The following is a 20116-nucleotide window of genomic DNA, read 5'->3' as shown; positions in this document are numbered from 1 at the left end:
CTGCTTATCCTTTGCCCTCTTGCCAGGACTCTCTTGTCCCTCAAGAAGGCCTTCTCTGGGCCTCCTTTCCTGCCACAGAGTCTTGTCAACTTCACCATCTCATGACATCTGTAGCTACCACAGAACCGGACACTAGGAGCCATTGATAATAATATTGACATGCATATGTAATTACCAACGTAGGAAAACGTTCACAATACAGTAAGAAAGAATTAGATTACAAGAGAAGACATGTAAGTAAGTGTGCTGCTAATTGAGCAATAGATGTGTGTGTATGTGCGTGCATGTTTTTGTATAGACAACAGTTAGAAGGAAATGTGAGAAAATGATAACAATGTTTCTCTCTGGGAGGTGTTTTTACAAGTGGTTTTTATTTTCTCTTTAGATTTCCTTTGACTTGTACAGGTTTCCTAAAGTAGACATTGTTTTTATAATCCAAAAACTATTATTTTCTAAAAGTTTATCAGAGGCTTCCAGAACAAAAACAACTCACTCACATCCTATTTCTTTAGGATGCCAGTGCATAATTGCTACCACCAGGTTAATTAGTGAAACAAATATTTTGCTGATTCATCAAATACTTAATGAGATGTTTTCCCAGTGTAATTATCTGGATATCCAGAAGCAAAGGAGGAAATTTGGCCTCAGGGGAGGGAATAGGGAAAACAGCATTGGACAGTGGGTCTCATCTTCACCAAGGAGTCATCCGTTGCCTAGAACTTGATCCTCAGCGCTGGTCACCAAGTCCTATGTGATCTTTAGATAGATCTTCAGATCCAGGAGCATTCATCTCATGGTCACTGAGAACCCAGCCATCGCTAGGTATCCTTAGCTAAAAGCTTTTGGTCCTTCTCGGACAACCTGTCCTCAGGGCCTCTTCAAACGAAGCTACACTTATACAGCTACAGCAAAAAGCGCTCTGAACTAGAAATCTAAAACACTAGTTCTTGTTGTCTTTTACTCCTTTCACACTCTTGGGAAGTTATAAGAGCTCTCAGACTGAGTTTTATAATCTTCAAATGGGAATAAAACTAGTGTCCCTGTCTACTTCTTAAATTTATTGTTAGGATAACATGAACTAATGCATGTGAAAGGATTTTGACAGTTATAAGCATGCCATATCAATGCAGAATACACTTAATTTTATTATTTGTGCCTGCCACTTTTGTGCCTTGATGAATGTCCATTCCCAAGGCATGAGGTTTTAAACTACAAGTCTCTGGATCATTCAAATGTTTCCTTTCACGTCACTTTGTTGGCCTCTTCATCTCGTCCTTCCTTGCCTAACTCCCTGTCTTTTCTCCCTTTTGCTGAGGCCAAGCCATCAACTCTTTCTTTAATGGTATTTGCAGTGATCCCCAGACAACCAGGGCAGAAAAGGAGGTACTTGCCCAGCTGCGGCCCCAGACCGGCTGAGGCAGGCTCGCCATGGCAGTGGTGACACACCTTTCTAGTTCCAACTCTGGCAAACAGGTCCCTGCCTCTTCCCCCAGGAGTGTGGCTGTGAACAAGGGGAGGCTGAAGAGGCTGGGAATCACCCACATTCTGAATGCTGCGCATGGCACTGGCGTTTACACTGGCCCCGAATTCTACACTGGCCTGGAGATCCAGTACCTGGGTGTGGAGGTGGATGATTTTCCTGAGGTGGACATTTCCCAGCATTTCCGGAAGGCGGCTGAGTTCCTCGATGAGGCGCTGCTCACTTACAGAGGTAAGAGGGGTCTGCCTACTCCAGGCTGCCGGAATTCCACAGGGGGAAGAGCAACGTGGGGAATATTAAGAAAACCTGATTAGTTGGTGTGTCTGGAGGGTATCTGTCTTAAGAACACCGTTTTCTCTAAGAAAAGGAGAAAAGACAGATAATCATTCATCCAGTAAATAATTACTGAGTGCCTAGCATGTACCAAGTACCATTCTAGGCACTGTGGTGAAAGATACAGGCAATGCTTCCAGCCTTTGACTCTTACACTGTAAAAGGGGACAGAAAATGAAAAAAAGAGAGAAAAATGTCAGATGGTGATAAGCATCAGGCAGAGACTAGCTAGAACAATGTGCTAGAGCGACTGACTAGCTCCTTGGAGAGCATGGTGGAGGAGGCCTTCTGACAATGGGACATTTAAGCCAAGTGACAAAGAGCTAGCCATGGGAAAACTGGAAGAAGAGCATTCCTGCGGAAGAGAACTAGTAGTGCAAAGATCCAAAGGTGGAAAGCTTGGTGTGTTCAGGAATCAAAGGCCAGTGTGGATGAGCATGGTGGATGAAGATTGGAGTGGCAGGGCCTCCCCCGCCATCAAACAGGAAGCTAAAAGCCAGGGTAAGAAATTGGAGCAGCACCTTGATCTGATTTATGTTTTAGAAAACTCACTCCCTGCACCTTGAAGAACAGACCGAGTTGGAAAAGTAGAGAGTAGTGCTTTATATGCTTTCATAGAGAGGGGCTGCTATTGCTATATCCAAGTGAAAGGCGACATGAGACTAGTCTACAGAGGTCACAGACCTCAGGGAGGAGGGGTAGAGCCCATGCAGTGGGGCCGACAGCCTGACTGGGAAGAGTTCAGAATTTGGTGTCCAGAAACCTGGGTTTGAGTCCAGGATTTGCTACACTGTATATACAATGTGACCTTGGGCCATTTCCTTTAGCCCTGGGAACTGCAGTTTCCTTATACAGAGAACAAAGACAAAAATATCAGATCCTAAAGTTGCTGTGAGGAATAACGTTTTAAAAATGCATATAAAGTAACTCCCTTGGGACAACACTTGGCACAATAAATGCTTTAAAAATTATAGCCATTGCTATAATAATATTGTTAATAATTTCCTGGAAAGGGCATTTCCTGTCACCACCAATGGCCAGGTTAGGTAACTTCTAATGGAAATTACAAGCACACATATTTTCTTTTTTTATTATTTTTACTTTTTATTTTTAGAGACAGGATGCAGCTCTGTTGCCCAGGCTGCTGGAGTGCTCACTATAGCCCTGACCTCCTGGGCTCAAGTGATCCTCCCACCTCAGCCTCCCAAAGTGCTGAGATTACAGGCGTGAGCCACCATGCCTGGCCAAATACACATATTTGATATATGTGTATGTGTGTGTGTAAATTTTATATATAGAGAGAGAGGTATGTATGTGTATGTATACACATATACATATATACACACATATATACATACACACACATATAAACAGTTTTCAGTTTTCTCCTCTTTTCAATGCTTAACAACTCCTTTTTTTTTTTTTTTTTTTTTTTTTTTTGAGGCGGAGTCTCACTCTTGTCACCCGGTCTGGAGTGCAATGGTGCCATCTACGGATCACTGCAACCTCCGTCTTCTGGGTTCAAGCGAGTCTTCTGCCTTAGCATCCCGAGTAGCTGGGATTACAGACGCCCGTTACCACGCCCAGCTAATTTTTGTATTTGTAGTAGAGACGGGATTTCGACATGTTGGCCAGAGTGGTCTCGAACTCCCAACCTCAGGTGATCCGCCCGCCTCGGCCTCCAAAAGTGCTGGGATTACAATAAGCCACCGCGCCCGGCCGAAAAAACTCCATCCTTTTAAAACGTAGGACGTTTGACCAATGTGGGATTGAAAGGGTCTGTCGGTCGTCTGCGGCCTGGAGAGTGTGTCCCACCTCGCTCGGTGGCCCTGGCGCGCACCGGCCGACCTCGAAGCGGAGCTCCAGCATGTGGACACGGCCACGAGCCGGCGGTCCCCAGCAGCATCCCAGGGCGGATAAGACCGATCCCAGAATGTGGAACGCATCGCAGAAGCTATAGCCAGCGTTGGGGATGGAGGGAAGAAGAACGCGCCCAAACGCGGAGGCGGAGTCGGTGCCAGGAGCCGCGCGGGCTCAGCAGGAAGTTTCCCGTCGCAGGTGCAACCCAGGCGCGGCCTTCCCTGCAGCATACCCAAGGCGGGCTGGGTCATGCTGGCCAGGAGCCAGCGTGTCAGCTACACCCGGCCCGAGAGCGTAGGTCTGAGAGCAGGGTGTCCAGATCCCTTGCAGGGGCCAGTGTGCCCTGCGGGCATCTCCTCCCTATTCAGCCTCACTCTCCCGGCCAGGCAGCGAAAGGCCCTTATTGTTGCTGTGCTTGTTGCTTTTGTGGGTCGTTCCTACTCCACCGCAGAGAGGTCGTGGCATCCCTATAATTACTCCCTGAGCCTTAGGTCCTGTGGTTTCCTCTACTCTAGGATGCTTGGGAGTCAGTTCTCCAGAACAGCGAAAGAAACACCTGGCGCCGGCGTTTTACGTGATAATCACAAAGAGCCTATAAGGGGGTGTTGTTATTTACATTGTACACACTGGGAAGTTGAGATCCATGGAAGATTAAGTGGTGACTTTGTATGGTGCACGGTGTAATAATCAAGATTCTCTTTGTTGCTAGTGTGTGGAAACCATCTCAAACTCCTTTACAAGCAGCAAAGGCATTAATTCTGAAGATGCAGGAAAGAAGCCAAAGACAGGAGCCTGGCACGCGGGGCAGGCCTGGAACAAGGACTGGACAATCTCAGGACTCTTGGCTTCTCTCTTCTTTCTCTCTCTACTTCAGATAGCAAATGGCCATCCACAGGCCTGACATCAAACTAGCTAATTTCCTGCCTCAGTCCCATTTCCAAATTTCCTGGAGAATTTGTCAGATACTGGTCCTTTTGTGTACCCTGAGTTCCATCAACAGTGGCAAGTGGGGTGGATTCTGGGCAAATACAGGTGTGGAGAGGGGTACGTTCTGAGGAAAGAGGGAATTTGAATTGGGAGAGTATAGTACAATTGCCTGCCATATAAAGGCATACTGAGAGTGTAGAGAATTCAAATCCAGTCTTGCTCAAGTCTGATGCTCTTCCCCAGTAGCTGTACTCTTCAAAAAAAAAAAAAAAAAAAATTTTTTTTGAAGGTCCTTTTTTTGAGTCTCACTCTGTCACCCAGGATGGAGTGCAGTAATGTGATCTTGGCTCACTACCTCCGCCTCCCAGACTCAAGGGTTCTCATGCCTCAGCCTCCTGATCAGCGGCAATTGCAGGCACGTGTCACTACTGCTCAGCTAATTTTTGTATTTTTAGTATTGACAAGGGAACCATGTTGGCCATGCCAGTCTCAAACTCCTGACTTCAAGTGATCCACCACCTCGGCCTTCCATGGTGCTGGGATTACAGGTGTGAGCCACCATGCCCGGCTTGTACTTTTCAAATTTTAAAAACAGGGACTCTTCACAATCAGCCCTGCTGGTAATCAAAATGGTAACTCTGCAAATTAGAAAAACACTACCTTCCTCAAACCATTTTACTGTTGGAAAATTTTCACCATAACCCAAGTATATTTTGATATTTTCATTTCGATGTGAAGAGTCCCCCTAGAGTTGTGCAGAGAAGAATCTATATAGCATCAGCCTACCTCGAACAGAGAAGACAGAAAATCCTGTTGCTGCTCTGGGTGAAGTGGGTAAAGATCCCTGAGTCTCACCCACCCAGCCTCTCTCTTGTCCTTCTGGCTGCCCTTGAGGCTCCTCAGAGGAGTCCCAGTGTGCTAGGAACACAGCAGGAAAGACGTGGCCCCCCAACCTGGTCTCCACCAGACTGAGTCTAAGTAGTATTTGATGCCCCTGTGAAGAAGACTGGCTGGTCGTGTCCTGAAGGGTCCTGAAGTAAGCTGGTCTGGTGATTCCACCTCCAAAGAAAACCAGTGAGACTTTGAGACTAGTCACAGTATATGGTAGCCTGGTCAGATGGTGAAGGGGAGGTCCTTGTAAGGGACAGCTAAGCCCTGAGCTGAGGGTGAGAGTAGAAAAAAGACAAGTGCTTCTGTAGATACTCCTTATAAGGCTTTTGCTTGTTTTTTTGTTTGTTTATTCGTTTTGTTTTGTTTTGGAGACAGAGTCTCACTCTGTTGCCCAGGCTGGAGTGGAGTGGTGCGATCTCAGCTCACTGCAGCCTTTGCCTCCTGGGTTTAAGTGATACTCCTGCCTCAGCCTCCCGAATAGCTGGAATTACAGGCATGCACCACCACGTCCAGCTAATTTTTGTACTTTTAATAGAGACAGGGTTTTGCCATGTTGGCCAGGCTGGTCTTGAACTCCTGGCCTCAAGTGATCCACCCACCTCGGCCTCCCAAAGTGCTGGGATTACAGATGTGAGCCACCACACCCTTGTTTGTTTCTTTTTGAGACAGGGTCTCATTCTGTTGCCTGAGCTGGAATGCAGTGGGACAATCACCACTCACTGCAGTCTCAACCTCCTGGGCTCATGTGATCCTCCCACCTCAGCCTCCCAGTAGCTGAGACTACAGGCGCTTGCCATGGTTTTTTGTTTTTGTTTTTCAGAGATGAGGTTTTGCTATGTTGCCAGGCCGGTCTCAAACTCCTGGCCTCAAGCGATCCTCCAACTTGTCCTCCCAAAGTGCTGGGATTACACACATGAGCCACCACGCCCTGGCCTGTGGCTTTGACTCTGCTGATTTACCTCCCTCTAGTGGCTGCTGGCTCTTGGCAGTAACACCTTTCATCATTACTGGGCCTCAAGTCCCCTGAATTTTCTGTCTCTGACCTCCTGTGTGACAAAGACATGACCTTAACTGCTGCAAAGATATAATAATAAGTCACCTCCCATCTCATATTGTTAGAGAGGATTTTTAACTGATTTAGCAAACATCCCCAATGACTGTTGGCAAGTTAGATTGATGAGAGCAGGGAGAAGGTCTCCAGTGGTCCCAGTCTGCATTTTAAACAGCTATTATGATGAAGGCATAGGAGGCATATTTGTCACGTTCATGAAGGATGCAAAGCCAAAAGGGAGGCTAGAAGCAGATAACTGATCTGTTGAACCCACCAAAAGATGTTAGTAGGAATTTGTGAAATTATCCTTAAATTTAAAAATGACTGCACATTAAAAGGAACATGACTTAATTGCAATTTTTAAAAACTGTTTTACAAGTTTCAGTTGATGGATGTAAAAGATAACTTGAGTTCACTGTGTGGCATATCTACCCATATTGCAAGCTTATATGGCATCAGTAAAGCCCCAATGACCCAAACAAGGGTGGGGAAGGGCCCACTCTACTCTGTGTGAGTGAGTCAGTCCAAACCTGAAATATCTTGCTCTATCCTGAATACAAACTCCTAAAAAAAAAAAAACAAAAAAAAACCCTGATAAATTCAAGTTTTGACCTGGAGGAAAGTAGCTAGAATAGTAAGAGAACATGAGAAGACGTTCAAATAATGTTTGAAGGACTCAAAATAGCCAGGAAAAGATTTTATATATATATAAAATATATATATGGAAGAATATGATATATATCATATATACATGGAAGAATATGATATATATGAATATGACTATGATATATATGAATATGAATATGATATATGGATATGATATGAATATGAATATGGTATATGGATATGATATGAATATGAATATGATATATGGAAGAATATGATATATATATGGAAGAATATGATAGCAATCTTCTTAAGGATTTTTGTATAAAAGCCCTGTTTCATACAATGTATTCATTGTTGACTTTATAATGTCAGAGCAGGAATATTAGATGCTTGTTACAGAAATTTATACTTTTCCCTAACATATGAAAGAAATTTTGAAGCACTAGAGTGATCCAAAAATGCAGTGAGTTGTGTCTATGTGCCCATGTGAGCTAATGAACTCCCCGTCACTGGAAGCACTCAGCAGTGGCTGGATGACAGGTATGACAGGTGATCCAGCATCAGGGATGTTGTAAAGGGAATTCTCAAGTTTAGGATGTGACTTATGATGCTTCCCAACACGAGATTCTATTTCTCTGTGATTCATTTATCTTAGCCTCTCATTCCTTTTCTGCTTTATCACCCTTCCCCCTGTTCTTTTATTTCTCCTCCCTCTGATGCTCAGTTTGTGAGAAGAAAGTAGAAATGCAGTCCAGTGTTTATAATACAGGGCCAGTGGGGACTGTGGTGTCATACAGATGTGGTGACCCCATCTGTAATATGGGGTCAGTGATGCTGAGCCCTCCTGTGTCTTGAGCCGCGATGAACTTCAGAGGCAAAGTAAACACCTTAAGTGCAGCACATTAAAACCGCATTGGCCGGGCGCGGTGGCTCAAGCCTGTAATCCCAGCACTTTGGGAGGCCGAGGCGGGTGGATCACGAGGTCAGGAGATCGAGACTATCCTGGCTAACATGGTGAAACCCCGTCTCTACTAAAAATACAAAAAACTAGCCGGGCGTGGTGGCGGGCGCCTGTAGTCTCAGCTACTTGGGAGGCTGAGGCAGGAGAATGGCGTGAACCCGGGAGGCGGAGCTTGCAGTGAGCCGAGATCACGCCACTGCACTCCAGCCTGGGAGCACAGCGAGACTCCGTCTCAAAAAAAAAAAAAAAAAAAAAAAAAAAAAAAACCGCACTTACCAAAGAAAACAAACAAGAACACTACAAGGAAGCCACTGTCATGACATCATTTTCTCTTGTGTTTTCTTTTCAGGGAAAGTCCTGGTCAGCAGCGAAATGGGCATCAGCCGGTCAGCAGTTCTAGTGGTCGCCTACCTGATGATCTTCCACAATATGGCCATCCTGGAGGCGTTGATGACTGTGCGTAAGAAGCGGGCCATCTACCCCAACGACGGCTTCCTGAAGCAGCTGCGGGAGCTCAACGAGAAGCTGATGGAGGAGAGAGAAGAGGACTACGGCAGGGAGGGGGAATCAGCTGAGGCTGAGGAGGGCGAGGGCATGGGGAGCACGCTCGGGGCCAGAGTGCACGCCCTGACGGTGGAGGAGGAGGACGACAGCACCAGCCACCTGAGTGGCTCCTCCCTGGGGAAGGCCAGCCAGGCCTCCAAGCCCCTCACCCTCATTGACAACGAGGAGGAGGAGAAACTGTACGAGGAGTGGAAGAAGGGGCAGGGCCTCCCCTCGGGCAAGGTCCCCCAGGGTGGAGGTGGCCGGCGCTCAGCCTCCTCTGGCCAGGGTGGGGAGCAGCTCGAGGACGAGGACGGGGACGAGGACGTGGAGAGAATCATCCAGGAGTGGCAGAGCCGAAACGAGAGGTACCAAGCAGAAGGGCACCGGAGGTGGGGAAGGGAGGAGGAAGAGGAGGAGGAGAGCGACGCTGGCTCCTCCGTAGGGAGGCGGCGGCGCACCCTGAGCGAGAGCAGCGCCTGGGAGAGCGTGAGCAGCCACGACATCTGGGTCCTGAAGCAGCAGCTGGAGCTGAACCGGCCAGACCACAGCGGGAGGCGCCGCTCAGACTCGATGTCCTCGGATAGCACCTGGGACGCGTGGAACGAGAGGCTGCTGGAGATTGAGAAGGAGGCTTCCCGGAGGTACCATGCTAAGAGCAAGAGAGAGGAGGCGGCAGACAGGAGCTCAGAGGCAGGGAGCAGGGTGCGGGAGGATGACGAGGAGAGCTTGGGCTCTGAGGCCAGCTCCTTCTACAACTTCTGCAGCAGGAACAAGGACAAGCTCACTGCCCTGGAAAGATGGAAGATCAAGAGAATCCAGTTTGGATTTCACAAGAAAGACTTGGAAGCAGGAGACAGCAGCAGTGAGCCCAGTGCAGAGGAGGCAGTGGGGGAGAAGAAGAACCCCTCCGACATCAGCCTGACAGCCTACCAGGCCTGGAAGCTGAAACACCAGAAGAAGGTGGGCAGTGAGAACAGGGAGGAGGTGGTGGAGCTCAGCAAGGGGGAGGACTCGGCCTTGGCTAAGAAGAGGCAACGGAGGCTGGAGCTGCTGGAGAGAAGCCGGCAGACGCTGGAGGAGAGCCAGTCTATGGCAAGCTGGGAGGCGGACAGCTCCACGGCCAGCGGGAGCATTCCCCTGTCTGCCTTCTGGTCTGCAGCCCCCTCAGTCAGTGCTGATGGGGACACGGCGTCAGTACTGAGCACCCAGAGCCACCGCTCCCACCTGTCTCAGGCTGCAAGCAACATAGCGGGGTGTTCAACCTCCAATCCCATCACACCCCTGCCTAACCTGCCAGTGGGGCCTGGAGACACCATTTCCATTGCCAGTATCCAGAACTGGATTGCCAATGTAGTCAGCGAGACCCTTGCTCAGAAGCAAAATGAAATGCTGCTGTTGTCTCGCTGCCCGTCTGTTGCAAGCATGAAGGCAGTACCAGCGGCCAGTTGCCTGGGGGATGACCAAGTCTCCATGCTCAGTGGACAGAGCAGCTCCTCCTTGGGTGGCTGCCTGTTGCCTCAGAGCCAGGCAAGACTCAGCTCTGACATGCAGTCTGTGCTGTCCTGCAACACCACACTGAGCTCGCCCCCTGAAAGTTCCAGGAGCAAAGTGAGGGGGACCAGCAAGCCCATCTACAGCCTCTTTGCTGACAATGTGGACCTAAAGGAACTTGGCCGGAAGGAAAAGGAGATGCAGATGGAGCTTAGGGAGAAGATGTCTGAGTACAAAATGGAAAAGCTGGCCTCAGACAACAAACGCAGCTCCCTCTTCAAGAAGAAGAAGGTCAAGGAAGATGAGGATGATGGTGTGGGTGATGGGGATGAGGACACTGACAGCGCCATAGGGACCTTCCGGTATTCTTCCCGCAGTAGTTCCCAGAAACCTGAAACAGACACATCCTCCTCCCTGGCTGTCTGTGATCACTACGCAAGTGGCAGCAGAGTTGGCAAAGAGATGGATAGCAGTATTAATAAGTGGCTCAGTGGCCTCAGGACAGAGGAAAAACCTCCTTTCCAAAGTGACTGGTCTGGAAGTTCCAGGGGGAAGTACACCAGATCATCCCTGCTCAGGGAGACAGAGTCTAAATCCTCCAGTTACAAGTTTTCCAAATCCCAGTCAGAGGAACAGGACACCTCCTCCTACCACGAGGCAAATGGCAACTCCATAAGAAGCACTTCACGGTTCTCGTCTTCCTCCACCAGGGAGGGCAGAGAGATGCACAAGTTCTCCAGGTCCACGTACAGCGAGACCTCAAGTTCCCGAGAGGAGAGCAGCCCAGAGCCCTACTTCTTCCGCCGGACCCCAGAGCCCTCAGAAAGGGAAGAGTCCCCAGAGTCACAGCAACCAAATTGGGCCAGGTCCAGAGACTGGGAAGATGTGGAAGAGTCATCCAAGTCAGACTTCTCTGAATTTGGAGCCAAGAGGAAATTCACCCAGAGCTTTATGAGGTCTGAAGAAGAGGGAGAGAAAGAGAGGACGGAAAACAGAGAAGAAGGGAGGTTTGCATCTGGACGGCAGTCCCAGTATCGAAGAAGCACTGACAGAGAGGAAGAGGAAGAAATGGACGATGAAGCCATCATTGCTGCTTGGAGACGTCGGCAAGAAGAAACCAGGACCAAGCTGCAGAGAAGGAGGGAGGACTGAGCTGGGGAAAAGCTGAGAACACTGAAATAAACCACTCACCTTAGCATAGGGCTCAGGGCACACATTGCCACCACCCATCAGGGGATGAGGATACAGAGACGATCTTCCAGAGGGGCAGAGCCAGAATGAGAGGTACCAAGCATAAGGGCAGCAAAGGTGGAGTAGGGAGGAGACAAGGATGGGGAGAACCATCAATATGAGGTCCGAATGCTGGACCAACTGACACCATTTTCTGTTGCCCAGCACCCTCTAAGCTTTGGTGTTTCACTTAGTGTATTTGATAGTGTTCATCACAGACTAGAGAGGTGAGCTTGGAAAAGCACTGTAGTTTGTCAGAGACTCCAGTTTACATCCAGAAAGGCCATGAACATAGGACACACTTCTGTCTGTAGAGGTTTCACATGAAACCCAGAAAGTCTATCCTATGGCAAGTCTGACCTCTCCTGGCAATGCTCAGTTCTGATTTTTGTTTTTTTTAATGTTTTGAGTCTCCAATAAAAATGGTATATTGGCAAATAGTTCTTTATTCTGGTCATATTTAGCTCTTTGGATATTAGAAGAAAACCACTTTAAAAGACACAAATGTGTTATCCTGAGCCAGTCTCACCTTGTTTCACAAAAGCTGGGCCTCCAGACAATGCCATCATCATCTCATTATAAAAAATAACAAACAATTATTTAGCCTATGGTACAATACAGTAGGAGACTACACTAGGAAAACCCTTGAGAGTAACAGAGGGAACTAGAGAAAGAGAGAATTAGTTTTATTGTGGCGAGAATGACAAGATGTAAAGTAGAGAGAGGGCCTCTCTGGAAGGCAGAAAAACAAAAACAGAGCATGGGGAGAGAACAAAATAAACCCAGTACAAGGAAATGAAAACATGTTTTTATAAAATCTAGTAATCACCTTCGCTTCTTATTCCTAGGAGGATCACTGGGTGATGCAGTGGATAGTACACTTGATTCTTCCCTGCGCTCTGAGTGGGCTAAGTTGGTGAGAATCTTTTACCTTTTGTTCCCAAGGCATATCTTTCCCTAAAACACAGGTTGAGTTGCCAAATCAGGGAGACACTTTGAACACTTTACAACAGTGATTGATGGACTGGTTTCTACAGTTCTTTTCAAGCTGCGGCACCTTGAAGGATTTGAAAACAACTGTGTGCTATGCAGGGGTCTGAGATGTCTTGATCAATCAAAAAATCCAATTCAGGAGACACAAATGGTGATGAAATGATTAAAGAGAGGGAAGAAGAGTAAGGAGTAATCCACCAATGAGATAAATAGTAAGTGTTAATTATGTGATCACTTTTTCTAAAAATGGAGTTTCATGGGTCATGGAGATTACGTAACCTTCCTATGTAGATTAGTTCAGCATCACATATTTCAAAGAGCACAAAGATAAATATATCAAGGCAAACAGAAGCTGACTTGAACACAAACTCACAATGCCACATAACTGCTGTTAAAGCAACTGAATTAATTTGTTTGCCTTCCCTCTATCACTTTAGCCCACTGTTCAGTTGCTAGTGGTACTTCTCTCTCCTTCACTGATTGAGGACTTGAGAAAAAAAATACTGCTCAGTCTTTGCCCATTTGCCCCTTTTTCTTCTTTTGTTTGTCTTTATTCAGTCTCAGCCCCTAGTTTCCAGTGCTGGACGGGTCATTCCCACCACAGAAAATGGTGTTATTAACCTGGCATGGTGCTGCATGCCTATGGTCCCAGCTACTTGGGAGACTGAGATAGGAGGATCACTTGAGCCTAGGAGTTTGAGTCCAGCCCGGGCAATGTAGCAGAACCCTCATCTCTTTTTTAAAAAGCATTATTCTAATACACCCCACAGCAAGAAGGCTGTTGTGGTCCATTTTACTTTCTGGGAGAGCTCTCATTTCACTCTTATAGAGAAGTTGCTGATATAGGCACAATTAACTGGGCATCTACTCTAGAAGTTTTACCTTCTGGAGAGAAGAATGGGAATATTCTTTGATGGGTCCCTTGTGCCCACCCATAAGGAGCCAATTAGCTCAGATCCCTACACATGTCTTTTTTTTTTTTTTTTTGTAAGTAACAAAATATATAAATTGATCTCATGTCAAAGTAGACAAGATTTTTTTTAAAAAAAAACTATTCTTAGTAAATCTCAACTCATACCCCACTGAATAAATGTTGAACAAACATTTCAAGCATATTGGCTTGAAGAGTCACCCCAGTTTTTCTCCAGCCCTGGATGTGAGTCTGGGGGAAACAGACCATGGAGACTGCCTAGTTTGCTTTTAGTTGAGCTCTTAGGCTAGAGGGTCAATAATGACCCCTGTGGCCTGCATGTAGACCAGTTTGGCTCACCAGAGGAAACCAGATGTCTCAGAGTGAAGCTTTCAAGAAATGCCTTTGCTTTCTGTGTCTCCAAAGATAGCTGCCTCGAGATCCTGTACTCAGGGAGGTGTCTGCCAAAGAATTCAGAATTCCGAATTTAACTTATTGCTGGAGTTTAGGGTATATTTTGGGAAACCACATCAATAGAAAATGTATTGGATTTATCATGAACTTGAAGAAATATCTGGGCTTTGAAGTGTTAGAATCCCAAGGGTGACTTCTGAATTCTACCTAACCTAGGGTGTTAAGTTGCAAGCCAGTCTTCCAGCCTCCGAATGACAATTAAAGATATCTCAGTAAAAGTCCCCATAGGAAACAGATGGCACACCCAAAGTGGTGCCTGATAAGAATTTAATACAGGGACCATTTATAGAGGCATAGGAAGGAACGAGGGAGCCAAAAAGAAATAGTAAAGCACCCAGGTACTAGCAACACTGATACCACCCTAGCACTGAAGGGACAAAGGGACAAAGCTGTTTCCAGAGCCCAGCATCATGGAGAGCCATCACCATGGAGAAAGCCACCTGACAACCTGGCAGAGGAGTAGGGGGAATAAATACCCCAGCCCTTCTCTGCTCCTGGTTTTCTGTTCAATGCTAGTAACTTCCATGGACTAAACCTAACTGGAAGCAAGTGGGTAGACAGCATAGCAGTCTGGAGAAGGACAATAAGTAGATCTGGAGGCAAACACAAAACTACCAGCACAGAGGTCAATATGTTTAAATGGAAAGGCCATCTCTGTAGGAGTTTTTCCATTGATGTCTGTCTTAAATGACCAGAAACACTATACAATGAACCCAAAATTGACTCTCTGTTAAGAATTCATCAACAGGCCGGTTGCAGGAGCTCACACCTGTAATCCCAGCACTTTGAGAGGCCAAGGCGGGCGGATCACCTGAGGTCGGGAGTTTGAGACCAGCCTGACCAACATGGAGAAATCCTGTCTCTACTGAAAATACAAAATTAGTTGGGCATGGTGGCATATCCCTGTAATCCCAGCTACTCGGTGAGGCAAGAGAATCACGAACCCAGGAGGCAGAGGTTGCAGTGAGCCGAGATCATGCCATTGCACTCCAGCCTGGGCAACAAGAGTGAAACTTCGTCTCAAAAAAAAAAAAAAAAAAAATCATTAACAATTCAAGCAGAGTTTCAGCTACATAAAACCAACTATCAGAGTCAATGATTTTGTTTTACAGAAAATAAAAAGAGGAACTGATCTGAATTACTCGAGCCCACTCCCGAGTCTCATAAACAGTTCACTAGGAGAAAGCTCCCACATTATTCAGCACAGAGAATCGTGCACTGAAAGGGGCCCTACAAGATGAAAATCCTGCTCAGACTCCTGAGGTGAGGGCTGGGTAAAAGAGAGGCAGAGAGAAGGAAAACAGATTTTTTTCTTCATCCAAAGGTAAGGCCCTGGAGGAAATGAGATCTGTGGGGGCTGTGAAGAAATAAGAAATAAAGTGTATCAGGCAGCATCCCAGCAGGAAACAGAAGGCATGGCCAAATTAGGGTGATTCAAACGGGTCGTTTTCTAAAGGAGCTATTCACAAAGGAGTGGACATGGTACAGGGTACAGGAAACCACCAGGCACAGTTCACAGTCCAAAGCCAGGGGCCTCTCCTAGGCCTGGAGAGACAAGGGAGGAGCTGTTACTGGGCCCCTAGAGACACCGAGGGCTACGTGGAGGGGCTGTCTTAAGATCTAAGACCTTGGGTCTAGAGAGCCAGCCTGATGTGATCCCACAGGAAAGGAGGCAGAGGACTTTAGCCCCTCTTACTCCGACCTCCATCAGCCTCCCCACAGGCCAAACCCAACCAAAACCCATAGGGAAGAGAGTTGGTGTGTGCAGTCCATTCTGTCAGCCCCATGGGACCCCAGGGAGAGTGGGGAGAAGGGTGGATGTATCCAAAAGGGCAAACAGAAGATATACAACAAGGGCAAAATTTCAGGCTGGTGACATATTGTTGGTGCTGCGTTATGAAGACTCTGCTTTTAGTGTCTTGAATATTGCCAGAAGAGGAAATACTGGTTTTTCTGGACTTTTAAAACTTATTTCTTGTGTTGTTTGGGAGAATTATCAACCAACGACAGTTGAATAACTAGTAACCTGCCTTAAAGCATGCTACATAGAATTGCCCTTGTGTGAAGAATCTGGAATAAAAATCTACACTGTTCTTAGGCACACTACTCTTCGGAGTTCTGATTCAAGCCTCGTGCTTTAAAGCATCACCTATTTTGTGAACCCTGCAACAAGTCTTCCCTCAGCTCCACTTGCTCTGCAAGATGCCTGCCATCTGTCCCAGGTGCCACACAGAAACCACCTGCCCGCCACCCTCCCACACATATGCACGCATGAGTGAATTTCATGTAAAACCTGTATATTAAGTCACACTGTCCCCAAAATACCTGCCAGATGTAGTGTAAGCCCATCCAGCCATTTTGCCTCATAGAGGTAATTAACAATATTCTATAATTTTAATCTCATAGGTTCCAAACAGTTCAGCAGTCATTTTCAGACACTGTGATCCCTGCAGTGTCTGTAAGCAAGCTGTGCATATAGATCAGCCAATGCAGTAGCCAGGCCACACCACTGCCTGCCATTCAGTCCCCTGGATCCTGAGTGGAAGTCCCTCAGAGCAGGGAGCAGACCCACTTGGATTAGCTTCATCTGTCTCTAGGCTCCTGAAGGCAGAAGTTGGATTCACTTTTGGTGGCAACCAAGACAGTGGCCTCAAACCAATCATTTGATTCCATTTAGCTCAGCTTGATAAACATTTCTCGAATGCCAAACTTGCACTAGCACTGCACCAGCGTACTGTGCTATCAAGAGCACATGCTACATGAAGTCATGGAAGGTGGAGACAATCTCAAGTTAGAGAAAGGCCCAGTCCCTCATGAGAAATAATTTTTGAAATATTGTCTGAGTTAAAGAACCCTCAAGCTATCTGGGTCTGAACTTACCAGTGTGCCAAGTATATCAGAAGAGCATCAACCACTCACGCTTGAAACCTAACAGTCGGGTTTGACACCTTCCTTTGCCTCTTGCCTGCACCTAGGCCAGGTAATTCTGCTCATTGCATTTGCTCTCTCCATTCTGTTATCACTACCACCTCCCCAAACCAGGTCTCAAAGTGAAGCCCTCAAGAAATGCCTTTGCTTTCTGTGTCTCCAAAGATAGCTGCCTCGAAGCTCTTGGTGTAGCGCCTGGCACATGGTAAACATTTAATATAAGTGTTGGTTGTTTTTCAATTGGATTACAAAGTTGTGTTCTCAACTACTTTACCATATTGTGTCCAAACTAACTGACAAATATTATAGAATTGTATATAACAATGTGCAGTTACTGAATTCTACTTAATTCTATGAACTGTCTAGGCACATTAAAATCATGTCTTATTTAATTATAATCTCACAATAATCCTGAGGGGTAGATATTCCTATCCTTCTGCCCTAAATTCCTATAATAAGAAGCAGACTGTGGCAAGCATGGATAGACATAAACAAATTGCTGTGCGATTTCAAAGGAGGGGGAGACTCATGTGGCCGAGGTGGCCGGAAGAGGTTTAACAGAGGAGAAGCTCCTAGAAGAACCTTGGAGGGTGAGGGGATCTCAGCAGGGGGGAAGTAGGTTGGGGTGGGAAAGCTGAGCCAGGGGGAAAAGCCAGGTTCCAAATGTAGTGCGGTTCACATATGGCCGGAAGGTGAGGCGCACGAAGGGAGTAATACAGTAGGGCTGGAAAGGGTGGGGAAAGTGGTCCTTGAATGCCAAGTGAAGGAATTTAAGATTCATTTCATTGGTAATAGGAAACCATTAAAGACTTTTTAGGCAGAGGAAAAAAGAACCAGAATTGGGAACTTGGGAAATTAATTTGGTCCTAGAGTAGATGCAAAGGAGATGAGGCTGGAACTGGCTAACAAGGTTACTGCAGTAGCCAGGTGGTATATAAAGGAGACCTTGTTTCCCATGTAGCCCTCTGTGTCTTTACTGTATTTTTTTGGCTCCCTTGACCCTTCCTATGCCTCTGTAAATGATCCTTGCATTAAATTCTTATCAGTCGCCACTTTGGGTGTGCTGTTTCCTGTTAAGCAGGAAAAAAAAATTCTCTTTAAGCATAAATGCCTTTTTAAGCATAAGATGTGCTAAACGCTGGGCTAGGCTCTGGGCATTCAGCAGAAATAAAAACAAATCAAACTTGCCCTTAAGGAGCTAACACTTTTATTAAGGGAGATGGGCAGTAAACAAGTAATTTAGAATATTTGGAATATTATTTGTTTTTGGCCTGCCTACTTCTCTGCCTCTCCCTACTTCTCTGCCTCTCCCTACTAGAATGTAAGCTCCATGGGGGGAGTTGGTATTCATTGTTGTATCCCCTGCAACTAGAAACCAGGCCTGGTCTAAGCAGGACTTCGCGCAAACATTTGTTTTTGTTCAAGACAATAAGTGCTCAGAAGGAAATTCTCGGATTAATCTGATAGATAACAATGCCAGATGGGGTGTGGCATTATTTAAGACAGGGCAATCAGGGAGACATCTCCAGGAGGAGGTAATATTTAAGCTAAAACCTGGAGAAGGAGAAGGAGCCAGCCAAGCAAGGACCCAGAGCCAACACTGGGAAACTGACAAAGACACTGAGGTTTAGGGAGGAGAAATCACAAATTAGCCAAGGCCATATGGCTACTCCATGTCGAAGCCAAAATTCAAATTGAGAGTCTGATTTCAGTGCCCATATACCTTACAGGGTAGGTAGCATCTGTAAAGTGCTTAGGACAATGCCTGGCACATAATAATTGCCAAGGAAGTTATCTTTTATATCCTCTACTGCATTTTAAGTTTTAAAATTATTCTTGTTTTGAAAGCATGGAAGTATTGATTAGCTAATTAATCCAGCATGGGTCATATTTAGGACCCAAAGATGCCAGTTCGTTTCTGTCTAGTTTCAGAGTAATCTTTTTCCTTTTTAAAAAATTTCTCATGAGTGAGCAAGATGGTTAGGGTGTGATGAGATAGAGAATGTCACAGGATACTGGAGGTTGGAGGAAATTCCAGGCATCTTTGGGAGGTGCAAGAGTTTAGCCAGCTGCTTGGAACAATAGCCCCTACTACAACTACACTGACTGCTGGGCCAGAGTTACTGAAAGCATCTCTCTCCAAGCCACAGGGATGCTGCGAGTGCGTTAGTACAGCCAGTGTTGACAAATGTCCATGCTCTCAAAGGCAGAGAAGATGCTGGGGTGGGGCAGAAGGGAGGGGAAAAATAAAGCAGCTCCAAAGGCCACGATGGTAATAATTGGTCCTAGCCCTTGCTCTGTGCCATGCCAGCTACAACCAGCCTGCTGTGACCTCATTCACACAAAATGGCTAAGAGCTGTTCTGGGGGAACCAGACATTCCTCAAAGGAACACAGAGTAACTAAAACCCCTGTGGCAAGCAAAAGGGCAGACAGCAGGCATGACTCACTGCCTTTGCAGGACATTGAGAACATGTGGCTTAAATGGATCTTTCTCTTATTAACGTTTCTCAAACAAGAATGCAATGCAAACAAACCCTTAAACGGGAAGACAAGGCAAGTGATTTCCTGCTCCCAGCCCTGGTGGCCCCTGAGAGGGGCAGAGCAAAAAAGGCCCCAGAATTGGACCACTTTTCTTTTTGGAATTCGATTGACCACCTCTCAGCCAGGTTCCATTCAACTCTGCTGAACAATACAGCAACTCTGCAAAGCAGGTATTAATACCACCTTGTTAGAGATGGGAATACTCAGAGGGGTGCTATGGCTTGAATGTTTGTGTCCCCCCAGAATTCATATGCTAAAACCTAATCCCTAATGCCGTACTAAGAGGTGGGGTCTTTAGGAGAAAATTAGGTCCTGAGGGCTCCATCTTCGTGAATGGATTAGTGTCCCTACGAAAGAGGCCCCAGGGATCTTGCTTTCTCTTTCTGCCATGTGAGGACACAGCAAGAAGGCACTATCTAAAAAGCGAGAGCAAGTCTTTACCAGACACTAAATCTACTAGTGCCTTGATCTTGGACTTCCCAGCCTCTAGAACTGTGAGCAATACATTTCTATTGTTTATAAATTACACAGTCTATGGTAGTTTGTTATGTAGCATGAATAGACTAAGACAAGGGGTTAATATAATATGCCCAGAATCGCATAATAAGTAGGCAAGCAAGGATTTGAACCTAGCTATATCTGATTTTAAAGCCACTTTTTCTACCACACCAGTTTGCCTTAAAAAAATCTATGCCCAGGGAGAGATTAAAACTACAGTTGCAGAGAAATCTGGAATCAGAGTACAGGGCAACTGATGGATTGGCCATTCAGAAGATACAGTCTCTGAACAAAGCCTGTGCTCCAGTTGGCCTTCCTCCATCGTCCGTGTTAGCCGTCTCACTAATAAACAGTCCTGTGCAAAAGAGTGTCAGGAAGATGACAAGCAGGG

The 20116-nt window shown here is 46.4% G+C and overlaps 1 protein-coding gene across 2 annotated transcripts in view; it reads left to right on the top strand.

Annotated features, from left to right (window-relative positions):
- Positions 1-11842, top strand: part of DUSP27 (dual specificity phosphatase 27, atypical) — a 39765-nt gene extending 27923 nt beyond the window's left edge. For both annotated transcript variants that reach the window (XM_025391551.1, XM_025391560.1), the window contains exons 5-6: positions 1494-1711; positions 8462-11842. In XM_025391551.1, coding sequence (XP_025247336.1) covers positions 1494-1711; positions 8462-11301 — 3058 coding nt within the window. In that variant the 3' untranslated portion in view covers positions 11302-11842. The remainder of the gene's footprint in view (positions 1-1493; positions 1712-8461) is intronic.
- The last annotated feature ends 8274 nt before the right edge of the window (positions 11843-20116 follow it).

This window comes from Theropithecus gelada, chromosome 1 (assembly GCF_003255815.1).
Source record: "Theropithecus gelada isolate Dixy chromosome 1, Tgel_1.0, whole genome shotgun sequence".
NCBI classification, from domain to species: Eukaryota; Metazoa; Chordata; class Mammalia; order Primates; family Cercopithecidae; genus Theropithecus; species Theropithecus gelada.
The sequence above is the reverse complement of the archived record's forward strand: the minus strand, read 5'-3'. Positions and strand labels throughout refer to the sequence as shown.